This window comes from Peromyscus californicus, unplaced genomic scaffold (assembly GCF_007827085.1).
Source record: "Peromyscus californicus insignis strain IS unplaced genomic scaffold, ASM782708v3 Scaffold_4__1_contigs__length_199733344, whole genome shotgun sequence".
In the NCBI taxonomy this organism is placed as follows: Eukaryota; Metazoa; Chordata; class Mammalia; order Rodentia; family Cricetidae; genus Peromyscus; species Peromyscus californicus.
In genome coordinates this window covers 109999408-110019712 of record NW_026294562.1, presented here as the reverse complement: position 1 = coordinate 110019712, position 20305 = coordinate 109999408, and the positions used below count along the sequence as shown (strand labels likewise).

Genomic DNA, 20305 nt, shown 5'->3' with positions numbered 1-20305 from the left:
GACTTCTGTTTTCCTCTCCCCAGGCACTGGAGATTAAACCCAGGGCCTTGAACATGCTACGCAAATGCCCAACCACTGGGCTACATCTCCTTTTTTCTTAAATTTTATTTTGAGACAGTGTCTTGCTAAATTAATCAGTCTGGCCTCAAATTTGCAATCCTCATGCCTCAAACTATGGGATAGCTGAGATTATAAGAGTCTGCCACTATATCTGGGTTCTCTGTTTCCTCCCTTGCCATGCCCATACCCTCACTACAGTAGATCACAAACATAATAGCCAAAATGATCCTCCAAGGCAGTGGTTCTCAACCTTCCTAATGCTACAACCCTTTTAATACTGCTCCTCATGTTGTGGTGACCTCCAACCATAAAATTATTTCATTGTAACCTCATAAATGTACTTTTGCTACTGTTCTGAATCATGATGTAAATATTTTTGGAGGTAAAAGTTTGCCTATGGGGTTGCCATCCACAGGTTGAGAACCACTGCTAAGACATACATTTGCTCAGGTCACCCCGTGCACAAACCCTTTCAGTTACTCTTGGTATATCTGCAACCTCCTCTGTTCCTCAGGTCTTTCTTTTGTTCTGGTCACACTGATTGGCTGTTATGCAAACCACCAGGCCTCCGGAGGGGAGCAACACAGTCCTCATCACCTCTCACTGTAACACTCTTCCTCGGACTAGCCAAAAGCTCAATCCTTTGGTCTCCACCAACTGTTGCTGCCTCAGTGAAGGCTGTCCTAACTACAACACTCCTTTAAATTTTATTCCTCTAATAGTCGCCACTCCTTAGCTATATTTTCCCAAACAAGTATCTCTATATAATGGTGTATGTTTGGATCATTCATTTTGATGATTATCTATCCTTCCCCTCACTACTTACTACATGAAAGCAATGACTTTGTACTTTCTGCTGAGATATCTCTGGGACATAGACACATGGGTGGTACACTCATGATATGGTATGTGTCTCTCTGAGCATATCTCTTTCTCTTAACTTTCATGCTTAAATCAATACTAAAAGATTCTTATTAAACCCCCAATTGGTTTCATAAAAAAAGTCTTTGAGAGTATCTCCAGTTCTGCAGGCATTCTTATCCTCTATATTATAGTATTATAACAAGGATACATTTTTAAAAACAAGTTTGATCTTTTTAATGACCAAAGGGCAAAGGACCAATAAAAATGATCAGACATACTTGAAATGAAACTAACTCCTACCTTGTATTGCACACAGAAAAGTAAACATAAAGGTAAAATAATGAAACTTCTCAAACATAAAGAATGTCTCTATGACATAGAATAGGGTGAGCATTTTTTAATCAAATATAAAAAGTACTAACCACAAAGAGAAGATATTATTAAACTGGTCTACACTGAAAGTAAACTTCTGTTCATTAAAGGATGTCTCAAAAGAGTAAAACAGCAGTCCATAGAAAGGCAAAGGTTTGTGAAATGTGTGAAGCTGATAAAAGGCTTCCATCTAGATTCTGTGAAGAACCCTTACAACTTAGGAAAAAAAAGAAGAAGAACCAGGACATCAGAAGGATGTCTGAACTGCTACTTCACAACAGAAAACAACTAGTAGTCATTAAACATAGAAAGATATAAAATGATGTGGACTGTCAGCAGTCATGAGAAAAATACAATTTAAAACCAGCAAGAGAGCCAATAATCCTAAAATTAAAACAACTGGTTAATGGCCAGTATTAATAAGGTGAGCTACTAAAATGTTTTCTTCTATATTCTCATATTACCTTCTTTATTAATTTTAATTATCACTAAAATAATGGATTTCACTATGACATTTTTATATGAGTATTATCGTAAACTGCTGATATTCACTCTTCCATTTCCCCTTCTTATTGCCCCAACCCCCAAAATAGTTGTCCTTCTGCCTTTATTTCATGGCTTTATATATATATATATATATTTATAATGCCTTACTTATATTTATTTAAAATTATATTTATATATTTTTTAAAAATTATTTGTATATGTGCATGTCTCTGTGTAGGAATGTCCAGCTGGAGTTACAGGCAGTTGTGAGCTGCCCAACATGGGTGCTGGGACCTAAACTCAGGTCCTCCACAAGAGTAGTAAGTGCTCTTAACTGCTGAGTCATCTCTCCAGCCCTTCTATGTATTTTATATTGTCTTTACATATTTAATTCTATATACACTTAAATCTAAATTTAATTCTGCATATGAGAGAAATTCCCTATGGAGCCCAGGCTGGCCTTGACCTCATTTTTCAGCCCATGGTGGTTTCAAATTCTTGATCCTCCTTTACCTTTCAAGTGCTAGGACTGGAGACACCATCACACCCAGGTGCAAAGGAGAGTCTTAAATACTACTATAGGTATAACTGGCATACCTACTTTGGAAAAGAAATACAAGCTAGGCACTCAGAATACTAATATATTATTTTATCCCAGACAGTTCAAAACTAGGGGAGCTGACTTATAAGCCAGAAGTTAGGGATTAATTGTGGAAGGTCCAAGTTAACTGGAAAGGGGATGGGAGAAAAGTTTGTGAGTAATAGATATTAGTTGATCTTAATGGTTACATAGATGCATTCATTTGTGAAAATTCAATGGCATATGCATGGAATTGGGTGCTTTTCTATACGTACATTATACTTTAAATTTGGGAGGAGTAGTAGAATGTATCTCAATGGTAGAGATTACATGCTAGGTTCTGATACCGAGCAACACACGCGCACACACACACACACAGAGAGAGAGAGAGAGAGAGAGAGAGAGAGAGAGAGAGAGAGAGAGAGAGAGGCAGAGACAGAGATTTAATTGAACAAAAGAGTAAGTTTAAAAATGATGAGAGCAGGCCGGGCGGTGGTGGCGCACGCCTTTAATCCCAGCACTCGGGAGGCAGAGCCAGGCGGATCTCCGTGAGTTCGAGGCCAGCCTGGGCTACCAAGTGAGTCCCAGGAGAGGCGCAAAGCTACACAGAGAAACCCTGTCTCGAAAAACCAAAAAAAAAAAAAAAAAAAAAAAAATGATGAGAGCAAAGTAAGATCACTTTCACATATTAAGGAAAAATGTATTCATAGCAACCAAGCCTTCACAAAAAGAATGCTAAAAGTATCCTTCATAAAGAAAGCCTGGGATAGTAATATAGTGTCAAGGTGAGAAGGCAGACAAGACAGGGAAAGAGAAAACAGCATCCAGCACACCAAGGCAAACAATCACGGACCCACTGGGATCCAGAGATGGTCTAAACACAAACAATCATGAATCCACAGGGATCCAGAGATGGTCTAAACAGCAAAGCAACTGGATCAGACTCACTCATATTATCTGTCTAGATTTACTCTTCATATGAGTGCTTAAGATTCCTTTAAGGTATAATTGAAGGATCTCTTTTTAAAATCATGCATACACATGAGTGTATGTGTGGATAAGTGCACAGGTAAGTGCCGATGACCGCACAGAGTCCAGAAGAGGGTATCAGATCCCCTGGAAATGGAGGTACAGGCAGTTGTGAACCACCTGATGTAGATGCTGGGAATTAAACTAAGATCCTCTGGAAGAGCAGCGAGTTATTTTAACTGCCCGCGCCATCTCTCCAGCCCTCAAGAATCATTTTTACTCCTATCTCTGTTCTCTGTCTTCTGAATATTAGTACCACTTCATGAAGATGATAGCGTGTTTAGAATCTATGTATAACTAGCTAGTTTGCTTTAAGTTAAACTTAAACTGCAATTAACAAAGCAGCTCATACATATGTGTGCTGTGGGATGTACTGTATGGCAAATGTGTTGCTCTGATTGGTCAATAAATAAAACACTGATTGGCCATTGGCTAGGCAGGAAGTATAGGCGGGACAAAGAGGAGAATAAAGTTGGGAAGTGGAAGGCTGAGTCAGAGAGACACTGCCAGCTGCCACGATGACAAACAGCATGTGAAGATGCCGGTAAGCCACGAGCCATGTGGCAATGTATAGATTTATAGAAATGGATTAATTTAAGCTGTATGAACAGTTAGCAAGAAGCCTGCCACGGCCATACAGTTTGTAAGCAATATAAGTCTCTGTGTTTACTTGGTCGGGTCTGAGAGGCTGTGGGACTGACAGGTGAGAGAGATTTGCCCTGACCGTGGGCCAGGCAGGAAAACTCTAGCTACAAATGTGTGTCCTCTTACTACCTAAATAGTAAAAGAGTTGTCGGAGTGGCAGAGAGGTAGGAAGTTTAAAAAAAAAAAAAAAAAAGCACTAACCCTGGGGGATATAGCCCAGTGACCGACCAGGCACCTGCTGAACTTAAGGCCCTCACAGCTGGATCCCACATGAATACTGAGGAAGCAGAGGAGGGAGAGGCAAAAGAGAAAGAAGAGCCAGTTTCTCTACTGCTGGAACAGCTCTAGAAAAGAAATCACAAAGGATATATAACACAGATGTGATGTTCATATCAGCTGATCTACTATTTTAGCGTCATGAGGAAATTACAGAATGATGGGACAGTTTAAATTTCTTAAATATGATCAAGCATTTCAATATTTTATCAATGAAAAACTAAAATGTTTGCTTTAGCTCAATACCTGGAAGGTTTCCATTGTAGTCCACATCTTCTATGCCACACCCCCACTTGACAAGAAGCTGCAAACAGCCCAGGCGCCCATGAAACGCTGCATAATGCACAGGTCTCCACTCTCTTTTGTCAGTCACGCTGGGATCCTAGAGGCAAAATTCACAAGAGCTCAGTTTCTTGCCATTTTGTAAGAAAAGCAGTAAATCTAGAAGCCTGATTCTGCAACTGAAAATTAGAAGCTATTCTTAAAATTATACAGCAAACATTTAATATAATAAAAACTTGACTGCACCCACTGACCTGAACACATAAGCAATGAAGTTTTCAGTGAACTGTTATAAAACAGCCTTCTAAAAAAAAAGAAAACTACTAGTCACATAAAACAATGTTTTCAAAGAAACTAAAAGTAATTGTTTCACAGTCCTACTCTATAAAGTAAAAAGGATGGGATGGGTAATGATGCCTTATCTTTGACAACATAAAGAATTAACCAAAAGAAAAAATGTTTAAAGTTTTTACTTCCTGGAAAAGACTCTTACTATAGTGTCTTCTTTATTGGCAGCGTGTTTCTTCCCTCACCTCTCTCTTTCTGGTGGGGGAGGTGGCCTCAGGCTTGCACTCCTCTTGTCTCAACCTCCCAAATGCTGAAATTACAGGCATAAGCCATCACACTCAGTAGAAGCCCTGTTCTTTAAAAAAGTTAGACAACCACTGAGTACTATCAAAAATAAATACTAGGGAACCAGAGAGGTGGCTCAGCAGTTAAACATGGAGAGGACCTGTGTTTGGTTCTGAGCAACCACATCAGTAGGCTAACATTAGCCTCTAACTATTCCAGTGAGAATCTGAGGCTTCTGGCCTCTGCAGGCACCTGTACTCATATACACATACCCACAAGCACATACACATAGTTTAAAAAAAAAAAATTTTTTTTTTTTTGGTTTTTTAAGACAGTGTTTCTCTGTGTAGTTTTGGTGCCTGTCCTAGATCTTGCTCTGTAGACCAGGCTAGGCTCAAACTCACAGAGATCCACTTGGCTCTGCCTCCCGAGTACTGGGATTAAAGGTGTGTACCACTGCCACCTGGTCAGTTTAAAAATATTTTTAAAAAAATAATAAACATTAGAATAAATAAATTAAAACCTGGAGAAATAAATCACTTCCTAAACTGGTGTATGAAATAAAGAGGTTTTTTTAAAGCATTTTGTAGATACACACAAATTCATAAAGACATAATTACCTGGTAAAGATTTGTTTAAAACCTTCAGAATCTTCCCAGTTAAGCTCTGAACCAGCAGCCAAACACAAAACCTCTGAAATATTTTGTATTACTGTTTATTTGGGTGAGAGGCAGGGGAATATTTGTCTCAATTACTGCATCCATGTTTAAAGATGGGAAAGCTAAAGGAAAAAAATTACTTCCTCCAAGTCATAGGAAGGATTTTAAAGTCAGACGAGATAACCAGACTACCAAACCTAGTCCAGCTACATGATCACACACCACCACTAATTAAGAGGAGTCCCTCACCACTCCACTTCGCAGCATTACTTGTAAAGTAAACGAGTGTCCATGAGTGGCAGCGAGGTGTATAGGGGTGCATCCACGATCATCTTGAGCTGCCAGGTTGGCTCCATTGATTATAAGAGCCTACAAACAGAGAAATGGGAATAGGCATGCATGAGTATAGGTGTTAAACTATGAGTTCTGATACAGAGTAAAGGTACGCAATTAATTTATCTATAACAAAACTACTATATATGACCTACAGGCAAAATAATACATTCCTTAGGTAACCCTAAAAAGGGGTTGAGGTCTTCTTTAACACTGCCTGCAGGACCTTAATTGGCTAGCTCTAGGTTCCCAGTCAATCTTCTAAGATGGTTTCATCCAAATGTGCAACTGAGCCAATTTCCATACAGGTCATGGACTATAGTATTTCTTCCTATAGAACAAAGAATTAATTTCACAAATCTATCAGTCCCAATCAAAACCCAGTGATGTGTTTTCTGGATATCAACAAACAGATTTTAAAATTTATAAAGAAGCAAAAGACCCAGAATAACCAAGACAATATTAAAAAAGAACAAAGTTGGAGGACCGACATTACCCAACTTCAAGACTCATTTCAGAAATCAAGACAAACTGATATTGACCAAAGAACAAACAGATATTTTTGCAAGGAACTGAAGGAAACTGAAGAGAGCACCTAGAGATAGACCTACAGAAACAGTCAACTAAATTCTGGCAAAGGAGAAAAGACAGTAAATACAATGAAGAAAAGATTGTCTTTTCATATACAGATGCTAAAACAATTGAGTAGTCACATGTAAAAATACTAAACTAAGCACAAATCTTACAAACATTGAAAAAAAATAATGTGGCCAGGTATGGCGGCACATACCTTTAATCTTAGCACTTGGGAGGCAGAAGCAGGAGGATCTTCATGAGTTTGGTGCAAGCCTGGTCTACACAGTGAGTTCCAGGACAGTCAGGGCTATGTAGAGAGACCTTGTCTCAAAGTGAGAGAGAGAGGGAGGGAGGGAGGGAGGGAGGGAGGGAGGGAGGGAGGGAGGGAGGGAGGGAGGGAGGGAGAGAGAGAGAGAGAGAGAGAAAGAAAGAAAGAAAGAAAGAAAGAAAGAAAGAAAGAAAGAAAGAAAGAAAGAAAGAAAGAAAGAAAGAAAGAAACTAACTTAAAATAGATCACACATAGAAAACACAAAACTATAACACCCCTTAGAGGAAAAATCTAAATGACTGAGGGCTGGGCTATAGTTTTTAGATACAATACCAAATGTACAATCCATGAAAGAAAGAACTAATAAACTAGGCTTCATTGAAATTAAACACCACTACTCTAAAAAGACACTGGAAAGAGAATAAAAAAGAGAGTTTACATACAGAGAAAATATTTGTTAAAGACATATTCGATAAAGGGCTATTACCCAAGATACAAAACAAATTCTTAAACAATAAGAAAAAAGTTCAATTTTAACATTGTTCAGAGTTGTAGATGTAGCTCAGTGGTAAACTCCTTAACTTGCAGCAGACTCTGAGACCACTCTCCTATAATACCAAAAAAAGTTCAGAGCAGACACTGACCAAAGATGATAACCATATGAAAAGTTACTCCACATCATAGGTCACCAGAGAAATGCAAATATAAACAACAATAAAATGCCACTATCTACTTATTAGAATGGCCCAACTCCAGAACCCTGACAACATAAAAGCTGGCAAGGCTGAGGAACCAGAGGCTGAGTACTCTGGAAGACAGTGGGGTGTGTCTCTTAGGAAGCTAAGCATAACCTTAGCTTAGCATAACCATAACCCAACAATCACACACTCCTTGGTATTTAGGTAAATACCTAATAATAAAATAGAAAACTTAGGCTCAATGAAAATCTTTTTTTGTTTGTTTTTTGTTTTTCGAGACAGGGTTTCTCTGTATAGCTTTGCGCCTTTCCTGGAACTTGCTTTGTAGACCAGGCTGGCCTCGAACTCACAGAGATCTGCCTGCCTCTGCCTCCCGAGTGCTGGGATTAAAGGCGTGCGCCACCACCACCCAGCTCAATGAATATCTTAAAGTGAATATTTATAAGCTTTATTCATATTGTCAGGACTGGAAACAACAAAAATATCCTTGAGTTGGTGAACACTAACAAACATTCAGACAATAAAATACCCAGCACTAAAGGAAATTAGTGATCCAGAATCAACTTGACCAGGATTCTTGGGAGCTGGAAGAGATCAGGGAGCCTTGGGGGGGGGGGGGGGGGGGGGGGGCGCTTGTCTCTGACTCTTTTGCCTACTTATGGGGCCCTTTTCCTCCTACTATGTTGCCTTGTCCAGCCTTGATGTGCCTCATCTTGTAGCTTGTTATGCCATGTTTGATTAATATCCCTGGGAGGACAGCTCTTGTCTGAGGGGAGGTGGCAGGGGGAGGGGGGAGGGCTGGATAAGAGGGGAGGTAGGGTAGAGACTAGGGGAGGGGAGGGAAGGGAAACTGCAGTCAGGATGTAATATATGAGAGAAGAATGAAAAAAATTAGTGATCATCAGGTATGTTGGTGCCTATAATCCTAGAACTTGGGAGGCTGAGGCAGGAGGATCACAAGTTCAAGCCCAGCCTGTCTTATACATCAAGACATTATCACTAAAATAAGCAAAGAAGCCAAGAACTGTCCTTATAAATTTGTTCAAATGCACAGTACGTACAATACCAAGAGCGAACCCCAGTGTAAATTATGGGTGTCAGGTAATTATGCTGTACCACTAGAGAGCCACCAGCTGGAAAGTCAATCTAACAATCGAAATTTGTGTATCTTCTGCTCAATTTTGCTGACCCTACAACAGCTCCAAAGATTAAAATCTATTTTTACAAATGAACTTTCAGTACCTTTTTTCCTTTTTTTGGCACTGAGGATTAGACCCAGAGCCTTGACCATGCTACCCCTTCATTGTATCATGCAGCTACACTCCCAACTCCCTCCTAGTCAATATTTTTTTATTTTTTTTCTCACTCAGCATATCCATTTTTAATCAGCCTTTATTTACCAATACCTTAGCAAAGGATTACTCAGTCATAATTCCTACCAAGGGCTTTAAAAGAGGATAATCTTCATGACCTTGTCTAATCTAACCAGCCAATAACAGTCATAAATGATATACTGGGTACTTACTGTGTTTTAAGGATTATAACAATAATAATAAACCTTGTCAACCTAGGGAATCAGGACATTTGTAAGGATACATAATCAACTACATAAAGAAGGCCTTGATGAAGAGCAAGCCCACAGCACAGCACCAAAATACACAACATAAAAAGTCTAAGAAGGAAGAGACCACTGTGGGGCAGAAAAGAGAATTGGGGTGCAAGAAGTGGCTTGAGCTAAAGCTTGTTGGAAGGAACACATCCAGCAAAGCTTCACTTGACCTAATTTCCCAAAAAGTTACTATTGTATTTTCTCTTTCCTCTTACTGCCTACCTTCTCAAGTTAACACCCATAACTTTGAGAGCTAAGATTTGAACAGACTTACACAATACAAACATCTGCACCACAGCAGCGAACTACAAACAAGAGTCTCTGGTCATGAGTGTGATGGCACTCAAGACAACCCAACTACTTCAGAGACTACAGAATCTACAGCTACATATCATCGATGTGGCTAGCTGTTGTCCGTCATTCCTTCTTTACAGCATATAACTGCACATGTTGGATCAAAGAGAATAAGAGTAAAATTCCAACAGAGCTATGATAAAGTAACTGAACTCACTGAATTAAAAGGGGGAAAAAAAAGAACAGTAACCAAAATCATTACCTGCATACAGGCATCCTGACCCCGGATTGCAGCTATGTGAGCTGCTGTCCATCCTCTTGCAGTTCTCTGTGTGGTATCAGCACCCTGCCAGAGTAGCCAGTGAAGACACTAAGAGAATAACAGCATTAATGGGTGGTATGTTAGATACTTTTAGTATTTTTATATTTTTAAACTATAACTTTTAAACTTAGTCTGTTTCATGAGATTGCCACTGTAACATGAAAAACAACATAGATGAGTGTAAGCCCAGTGTAAGAAAATCAAAAGCACCGGGCAATGGTGGCGCACGCCTTTAATCCCAGCACTCGGGAGGCAGAGCCAGGAGGATCTCTGTGAGTTCAAGGCCAGCCTGGTCTACAGAGCGAGATCCGGGACAGGCACTAAAACTACACAGAGAAACCCTGTCTCGAAAAAAAACCAAAAAAAAAAAAAAGAAAGAAAGAAAATCAAAAGCACAAACACAGTGGCACAGCAACCAATATTTGGCTTAAGTGTCAAGTAAGAGAAAGTAATAGAAACTATAGCAAACTGGAAGCCACATTCCTTGTCTACCAGGTACACTTGATACTAAATTATAGACATTTCTTGCTGTGAGTGAAATAAATGCTGGTCCAATAAATACACCACTTGACTAGTTCTGTACATGGCAAACAAAACCAATCTGTGAGTAAGTTTCCTCAAGAGCTGTCAATGCAATTACTATTATCTTTTTTGTTCTTCTCTTCTACAGCTAGAAAGATGGCTCAGCAGTACTTGCTGCTCTTCCTAGAGATAGGAGTTCAGTTCCCACCACCAATGTCAGGTAGCTCCCAACCACCTCTAACTCCATCTCCAGGAGAATCCAACACCCTCTTCTGGCCTCAGTCAGCACCTGCACTCACATGCACTCTCTCGCACACACACACAGGGACACACACTCATATACCTAATTAAAATAAATCTTTTTTTTAAGAGTTGTGATCTTGCAGTGTTGTCCAAGATGGCCTTGAACTCCTGGATTCAAACGATTACCTGCCTTATTCTTCTGCGTAGCTGGGAGTACATAACTAGCACTTAACACTATGCCTAACTTCTACTACAAATCTTTAAATGGATCCAGAAACAAACACTGTTACTGCAATAGTATCTCTAAAATACCTATAATAGGGGTTTTTTTAAAGGAAGAGCAGTGACTAAAACCTGAGTTTTTAAACTAACCTACATCTCACCTTATTACTGCACCTAGAGGTCTGTGCAGCATCTGGTGTTTAATCTTTAAATACTTAACTTCGCACATTCTACTTCTAAGAAGCACTTTTCCTTTTAAAAGAATTGACTATCTTTGACTCATTTCCACATCCCTCATAACTTGCAATTTACTAAAAGACTTATCATTTGGGCATCATTTGTCTGCCACCAAAATTAATGACCAACAAAAAATTTTGTCATTTTTTTAAATGTTTATTTAAATAAGCTTGGATGTTTGGGACACTGCCCTCTTTTTATAGTTTTTTATTATATTTATTCATTATCTTGTCTGCATGATTCACACATGCCTACATATGGAAGTCAAAGGACAACTTGTGAGAACTAGCTCTTTCCTTCCACCATGTGGGTTCCAGGGGTCAAACTCAGGTCATCAAGTTTGGCAACAGGCACCTTTACTTGCTGAGCTCTCCTCCTAGTCCACTTTTTAAAGGAGCTCAACCTGACTAACCATCATTTATTCGACAAATATTTGTGGAGAGACGACTATGTGTAAGCACTGTTTAGCTCCTTGAAATTAAAGCCACTATAAACACTCACATGCTGCTTTAGCATTTCTCTTGAATAAATATGTAATAAAAGTGCTGTTACATAGGAATAATGTATGTTTTACATCATAACAAAGTACCCAAATGTCTGCCAGAGTGTCTACTTTATTTTACCGTCTCACTATGCATGAGTGTTTCTGGTTCTCCACATTCTTGGCCAAGGTATTGTCATTTGGGGATTTTTCACTTTCTCTTTCACTGTTACTATGTATATGTGGCTTCTCACTATAATTTTAATTTGCATTTCTCTAATGGCTAATGATGTTGAACTTCTTAGAACGCTCAATTGCCGTCCAGCCACACATTCTCTCTGAGAAAATGTCTAATAACTTTTGCACATTTATTTTCTTACTGTTCAGTTCTAAGCGTTCCTTATTTAAACTGGATATGATTTCTAGTCGAGTATATGGTTTGTAAAGGTTCTGTCCTGCTTTTATATAAGTCTTACAAGTTTTATATTTAGTTATGGTCTATTTTGGATAAATTCTATAAGGAGCCTAGTATGGGTCAAGGTTCACATTCATTTCACATGAAGGTCCAATTAGGACAACTAATAAAAATGTTATTTGGGGCTGGAGAGGTGGCTCAGTTGTTAAGAGTATTGAATGCTCTTGCAAGAACCCGAGTTCAATTCCCAGCAGACACATGATGTTTCACAGCCATCCACAGTTCCAATACTAAGGAATCTAATGCTCTCTTCTGACCTCTGTGGGCACCAGGCACACACATGGTACACAGACATACATGCAGGTAAAGTACCTACACACTTAAAATCAACCTAAAAAATAGTAATTATTAGAAAAAAGAAAAATGGACTGGGTTCAGTCCTCAGTACCCACGCTGGGTGGCTCACACCTGCCTAGAACTCCAGTTCCAGGAGACCTCTTCTGGTCTCCTCAGGCACATGCACACATGTGCACTGCTGCGGGCCACAGGTATATATCATAAGAACTCAGCTGGTTATGGCAAAGTTACTCACTACCTGGAGGGATCAAGGATTTCCTCCAGAGGAAGCCAAATTCCAAGGAGTTTTTGGTGTTATTTGGCTTGTTATATATCAGCTGTCTTCTGTTATGAAAATCATGTGTGCCTTCATAGTTTTCCCAATTGACTTTTTCCTAAGCAGGGCTAACAGTGTGGACTGATCACTCTCTGGACATACACATTCCAGGTATTTGGAGAACAGCCTCAGGAAAGGCTTTCTCTGGAATAAGATATCTCCCTTAGCCACTTTCAAGGACTAGCAGTAATAACAGTCCACATGAAAGTCTCCTGATTTAAGGTAAATTCCACAAAGAGACACCGCCTAGGTCAGGTGGATGTTAAATAATAGCTTTATACAATTTAGCTCGGACCCTCCTTTCTTACAGCCTTACCAACTTTATAGACCTTTAACTCCTTACCTAACCACTTCTAGGAATATTTAGATAACCCTCTGCACTGACAGCTATGCTCAGCCAGAACCCCAGTTCAAGCCTCCCTGTAATTATCATCATTGGCAGCATCCGGCCAGGTCCATCCCCAGATGGAGGAAAGTACCTTAGCAGAGATACCTCTGTACTTTCTAAGAACAGACTTAAGCATCCAGGCTATCTGTTTGAGAAAGCCTGGCGGATGTGCCAATTAAGCTTTACTTCCTCCTTTCCCAAACCTTACCTCTAGTTCCACATCTCCCTTTAACTATCACCAGAGACATCTACCTGTACACAGGTTGCCTAGCAACTGAGCACACTTTCCCCCCACCCTGCAGAAAAATGGCAGATAGCTTGGACAGATAGGAGCCACAGGAAAAAAGAAGACAGTTTTATTTTCTCCCATTGACCTAGCAACTTACAGATTCTTAACATTTTCTACTAATCACGTTTAAGACTATAGTTGAGCACATAAGATTCCCTCTTCTTAGATATTACCCGAATTTAGCCTTTAGTTAATTCATTTCCCCATTGGTCACTTCCCTTTGGGGTTGCAAATGATAATTAACAGTTATTGCCTCTCAATGTGATTCTTATCACCCCTCTGTTTGACCCTGGAAGCCTGGCTTTATATACCAGGACTTCCAGGGCACGAGAGACGGAGAAGAGAAAAGAGAATGGAAGAACTACACAGGTAAGAACTTGAGAGGAACAAACTGAGATGGGGAAGAACTAGGTTGAAGGGCTAGAAGAGAGTACTGGAGGAATGAGATGGAAGATGAGGAAGAGCCAGATGGGAAAGTACTAACTGGGTAAGAACAAGGTGAAAAGGACCTAGATGAGGCAGAATTAAGACGAGAGAATTAAGATAGAACTTAGATAAGTGTAGAGAGAAATCAGGCAAGAAAGGAGCTAGGCATGAGAACAGAACTGAAACTGTGTATAAAGGATGTTATGCCAGAGGAATTAAAGCAAGTGGACTATAGAGCTCAGTGTGCTGAGATTCTATTTCCTGAAAATAGTCCTCACCGTTAGTAGTTCTCTTTCCTGAGCCCCTGGGATGTATAATATTAAGGCTGGTCCCTCTAATATTATACAAGACCACACACTATCCACACATGCATACATACACATAAATAGAAATATTTTTAAAAGAAACAGAAAGAAAAGCTACTGTATCTCATAAGAAAAGGAAAGGGTTTGTTTCTACCTGGGGCAATAGCTTTCCCTACCCATAGCTTCATAGTGCAGATCTACTTGGTTATATAGTTCCATTTTCCTACCAGAGGGTCATTTTATTTAGAAGTGAACAAAGTGAACACTAGGCTCAAGCATATTGTAGAGAAAAATCCCAACCTCAGTAGCCAACAACTTGGGAAAACCAGTATCAGAAATAGTGTGTCATGATTTCAGTCCTTTATTCCCAGCACTCAGGAGGCAGAGGCAGGTAGATCTCTGAGTCTGAGGCCAGCTTGGTCTACATAGGAAGTTCCAGGACAGCCAGGGCTACACAGTGAGACCTTGTCTAAAACATAAATAAATAAAATATCTTTTAAAAACTTTAAAAATGAATAAATGAAAGTAATCAATGAGGCTGAATGGGTACTGAAGGGGCACTAGCCAGCCCGAGCATGGCAAACATGGCTCTGGTAGGCCTTGCCCTTCTACCCCATTCCCTCTGCCTTGCTAAAACCCATTAGATTACATTCCTAAAGCTAGCTGCCAAGGTCAAGTCCCTTATTTGGCCACTTCCTCCTCCTGAGGCTGACTACTAAAGGTCCAGCTATCAAAGTATTGAAGTCCAGTAATCAAAAGACTGATAAATGCCCCCCCTGTGTAATACTTAACTTTCTGGAGAGGAATGACACCTAAGAAATGTTCTTTGGGACTTTAAATTTTATGCAAAACATGAGCATGGGTTCATTGTCATGCTCTACAAGTTAGCCTCTCTGCTTGTCTTTAGAACCTAGTCACCATATTGTAAAGAAGTACAAACTAGCTCCAGGAGAGAATTCAGCAAAACACCTACTTGGAAATAAAGTACTCGGTCTATATCCCGCATCAACCACTAGCTATCTGAGTGAATGAGGCTTCAGGAGAGTCTAGCCTCAACAACTAGTTCAGTACTGGAGATTGAACCTAGGTACTCTATCATTGAGCTATATCCCCAGCTGTGGTCTTCCAGCCTTCTAACTAAACATTCCCAGACATTATGGAGCAAAGACAAGCTGTCACTGCAATTCAACCTCTTAGTTCACTCATGAGCATTAAAAATGACTACTTCACAACACTGCATTTTCAGATAATTTGTTAGGAAGCCCTACTAAAGATCACTCAAATAACAGATTGAACTGAAAAGATTATTTTGAGTGTCAAGCATGAAGCCTTATCCCTGTATACTAAATTTATAAAACTATCATTATCAATTTATTTTAGTTTAACAGTAGTTATAATTCTTACCTCCAAACTTCCAGAATGCGCTGCCCAATGTAAAGGGGTAAACTGATGGAGAACATCCACTTCATTAAGGTTGGCTCCACGTCCCACTATGTCTGAAAGCTGCTTGACATCTCCAGCCCGTACTGCATCATGTATGCTGCCAAAATGCACCTTCTTCCTGGAACCTACTGAAAAATCAAATTTCTTCAAATAAATTATAGAACTGTGGAAAAAAAGACTACAGCAATGAACTAAGAGAAAGCACATCACTTTAGCTTTCTGGAAAATGTACTACAAAATTTAGACTATTCTGAACTAGAGTAGTCTAAAACAAACAAACAAAAAAACAAAACAAATCACACAAACAGCCATGTTCCCAGAAAAAAAAAAAGTTTATGTATATATGTGTTGGAGATAGATAAGACAGACAGTTTTGTGACTAAGGAAAGATAATAGCTAATATAAGCATACCACCTTGAAACATGAGAAATTCCAGTTGCCCTGGTATACATCTCAAGAATAAGACCTACATGAAACAATCACTAAGCACTGTTTATATAAACTAAAAATTGAAACCAACTAAGTATATCTTTTTTTTTTTTTTTTTTTTTTTTGGTTTTTCAAGGCAGGGTTTCTCTGTGTAGCTTTGCGCCTTTCCTGGAACTCACTTGGTGGCCCAGGCTGGCCTCGAACTCACAGAGATCCGCCGGCCTCTGCCTCCCGAGTGCTGGGATTAAAGGTGTGCGCCACCACCGCCCGGCTAAGTATATCTTAATCAGACTTCAGGTTCTAGTTCTGAGCTATACAGCATGACCACTGACCCACCACCCTTCCAACAAAGGAACTGAATATATTAAAAATTAAACACAGCCATGGTGGTGAGTGCCTTTAATCTCAACACTTAGGAGGCAGAGGCAGGCAGATCTCTGTAATTTTAAGGCCAGCTTGGTCTACATAGTGAGTTCCAAACCAGCCAAGGCTACATAGTGAGACGCTGTCTCAAAAAAAGAAAAACAAGGAAGGAAGGAAGGGAGGGAGGGAGGGAGGGAGGGAGGGAGGGAGGGAGGGAGGAAGGAAGGAAGGAAGGAAGGAAGGAAGGAAGGAAGGAAGGAAGGAAGGAAGAACTAAGTCTCAGGAAAAACTGGCATCCTAAATCTAGAGAAACAAGCATATACAGAGAAATATAATTGAGTTCAGCTTACAAATATTGCTAGACGTCATAAACTGCTAGAAACACTTAAATGATAATTCTGATGACTTGCCCAGGCTCAGTATCATAGTTAGGGTTCCTATTACTGTGATGAAATACCATAAGCAAAAGGGACCTGGGGAGGAAAGGATTTATTTCAGTTTACATGTCCCAATCACAATCCACCATAAAGGGACATCCTTCTCAGACAAAAAGAAGCCGAGCTGCAAAGAACTGGCACCTGAACAAGAACACAACAGAACAAAGATGAGTTGGAGAAGAGTGAATATATGATCTCGGCTATGGGTACCAAGGAATGCAACTAAGGTTGAGAAACCTGGGTGGATGAGCATCTGCGGAGGAAAAACACATAGAGTTGTCCTTTCCTATATGTGTATGTTAGTGTGCCTTTGTGCTATGACAGCACTTACATGGTTCTTGCAATAGGCAGTACTGTAACTATGGCTGAGCCATAAGGATAAAGAGTGTCTGTGGGAGAAACCCTAGGACTGCAGTCTGTCTACATGGTATGGGACAGCAAACCTGCTTGAAGAGGGACATGGAGATGCTCTAAAAACAGTTAAGGTTCAGAGGAAATTTTGGCTTTTCTAGATGGATATGATGTTCCTGTCAAACTGCCCTATAAACACCTGTTTATGCCCATAGATCACTGTTGTTGTCAGCCTCAACTCATAACCACTGGTAAAGCTCAACAGGCAACTGTTACTGTGGCATGGTGACCTATTTCTTAATCAGAGGTAAACATCTAACAGTCAACTCTTCTAAGGCTCAAAGCTCATAGGAAAGAGAATACAGCAAGAACATAAGAAACTGAGGAAGAAGTGAAAGGACTGAAAAATTCATGGAATACAGGAAGCTCCTTGAGTAGGAAGGTACACAACTCAAAATAGCTTTGGGAAGTCCCTGAAACTGACCAGACTCACTAGGCCTCTCCCTGATAGAATAAACAATAAAAGCTGAGAGTCCCTCTCAGACCAAAGGAAGTTGAGCTGCAAAGAAGATGCTCAATCTGAGCTGCAAAAAGACCTAAGAGGGAAAAAAAACTGCAAAGACTCTGTCTGAGACCAGCGGCCTGGAAGAGGTTCAGTCGAGAGTCTCTTGGAAATGACACTCTCAACCTGTTGAGCTGCCTGCAGGCTGTGCAGAGTGCTCCAGGTTTCCCAGCTTTTGTGAGCCGTCACCCGTGCTGGGTGGGCCTTGGTGATGCGGCTGTCTTTGAGTCATTTCTGCTCCTGTAACTTCTCACCCACATTCCTATAAGTAACCCAGAAAAACTCATTAGTTCACCAAGTTGGAGTCTGGTGTTATCCAGCCCTTTGGTCTGTTCTGGGATCCCTCTCTGGGGTGAGTAGACGTGTGTTGTGTATCCCCAGGAAAAGTTTTACCACACAACACCCATCCTCACCAAAAGGAGGAGGAAAAAGAAAAAGCCATAAATGGAGCTCCAACAGAATGAAAATTAAAAAAACGGATAGATCTAAATTACCGCAGAAAAGAACTTACAAATATCCATAATATTTAACAAAAGATGTTTGATCTGAGTAAGATGTCCGACAGACAAATGATGTAGATATAAAAGGGAAGGCTCAATAAGGGAATGTAGGGAATCGGTGAAAATAAAGGGGAAAGGAAAGTGATGCCCCTGAAGTAGGAAAAGTGTCGTGGCCTAGACGAGGGATGACAACAGAAGAATGTGACTCACATGAGTCTGCAGTCTCCCTAGAGGACTTGGAGGGGCCTGAATTGGACACACCAGGCATGGTCCGGTCCTTGGCCCTCGGACTTGGACTCTGGGGAGGAGTGGAGCCCAGGCCCCTGCTGCTGCGTCGGTCTTCACTTGCTCCCACGCACGGGTCACTGCTGCTGCAGCTACTGGTTTCCTCGTCGCTGGCGCGGGGCCCACGATCCTCCCTTCTCTCCCAAGAGCCCCTGAAGTGGGAATCTTCTTCGCTTTCTCTCTCCCAGAAGCCACTGAGGCGGCGGCTGGCGTCTTCGCTGATGCTCACCCTGGAGGAGTTGCTGGCCTCATAGCCCCGGTCATCACTTACTCCTCCACAAGAACTACTGGGGCAGTGACTGCCATCGACACTTGCTCCTTCACAAGAACCGCTGCGGCCGTCACTGCCTCTGTCCCCCGAGTCGGGGGTTCGGGGTCCTCGGGCTTCAGGGATGCCCACCCAGGCGTCTTCGCTGACAGCTCCCCTCGGGTCGCAGGGATGGGGGTCCGCGTCGCTGCTGCACTGGCCGCCGTCACCCCTCACAGCCACCCATGGGCCGCTCTGCCGGTGGCCATCGCGTCCCCTGACTCTCTCCTGGGAGACACTGCGGTGCTGGCCTAGGTCTTCACTGACTCTTCTCGAGTCCCTGCGGGAAAAGCCGCCGTCCTCACCTACTCTTCCGGAGATCCTGGAGCGGCGGTCACCTTCTTCGCGGTTTCTTTCTCTGGGGTTGAGGCGACAGGATCCCTGCTCTTCCACGACCCTCTCCCTGGACCCGGCGCCTAGGTAGCCGTGCGAGCCGCGGATCGCACATGCGCGGTGGCTGGCGCGGAGGCCGCCGTCTTCGATCTCCTGTACCCGCCGGTGGCTGTGGCGGAGGCCGCCGTCCGCGGGAACGCTCTCCTCAGAGTCGTTTTCCAGCGTCTCAGTGCCTGCAGCCCGGAGGGAGTGGTGGCGGAGCCGTCGCCTTGGAAACAAGTACACTTCCGGTGTGTGGTCACTTCCGTATCCCTTATGGTGGCGTCACTTCCTGCTTCCTTCCTTTCACCTTTTTCGAGGCTTCGCCTGAGGAACGCCGCGGGACGCTGGTGCCGAGTGGTTTTCGGTGGGTTATTTGTTTCATTTTGTTTTGTTTTGTTTGCCCAGTCTCACGAGCGCCTATGGAGAGCAGCCTCTGGAACACCCCGTCGTGGATCTCGCCCCCAAATGGAGGTCTCAAGACAGCGCTTCGCATAGCTGACCTGTCTGCCGCGCCGGAGGGGCCTTCTCGTCCTTGGCAAGCCTGGTATACTATTTCAGTGTTGGTTTGAAAGAAAATCTATTTTTACCCTATGGCTTCGCAAATAGAAAAAAATACCTAAAGGGGACGGTAGGCGGTGCAGTCCCTGTCATTGTTGAGTGCTTGCTTCGTGTCGGGCTCTTTGATGTTCGCTTGTTAGGTGTCATCCCCAGTGTACAGGTCGGCACTCAAGATGCCAGTCATTTGCTAAAGCCAAACAGCAGGTAAGTTCTAGAAACAGCAGCCGTTAGGCAAAAGACGACTCCAGTCCTACTTCAAATGCAAGGTTTCTTTCACTGTAACATTATTTTTAACTGAACCAAACCTTTCCAACAACGTTGCTCAACATATATTCTTCCACTTCATTTTTACGAATGTATGCGTCGAGTTTTGTGCTAGCCGCTGAGAATGCAAAAATTATTAAGCATCGTCCATATTGCTTGCACTTCTCAGTTCGATTTTTTTTTTTTTTTTTTTTTGTATATTTGCCTCACCGTACATGCATTCTCCCATCAAGAGTAATGACTTGGGGTCCTCTAAACAGACTTTCTCATTTCTGTGTCTCTGATTATGTTATTTGCCCTCCAG

At 41.5% G+C, this 20305-nt stretch overlaps 1 protein-coding gene across 4 annotated transcripts in view; it reads right to left on the bottom strand.

Moving 5' to 3' along the window:
- Positions 1-19401, bottom strand: part of Ankrd42 (ankyrin repeat domain 42) — a 62219-nt gene extending 42818 nt beyond the window's left edge. For 3 of the 4 annotated variants that reach the window (XM_052712514.1, XM_052712516.1, XM_052712517.1), the window contains exons 1-5: positions 18423-19400; positions 15532-15698; positions 9867-9974; positions 6076-6195; positions 4559-4694 (exon numbers count right to left, since the gene is read on the bottom strand). In XM_052712514.1, coding sequence (XP_052568474.1) covers positions 4559-4694; positions 6076-6195; positions 9867-9974; positions 15532-15698; positions 18423-18480 — 589 coding nt within the window. In that variant the 5' untranslated portion in view covers positions 18481-19400. Of the gene's footprint in view, positions 1-4558; positions 4695-6075; positions 6196-9866; positions 9975-15531; positions 15699-18422 lie in introns of all 4 variants that reach the window. The other variant, XM_052712515.1, reaches the window with a different exon arrangement.
- Between the last annotated feature and the right edge of the window lie 904 nt (positions 19402-20305).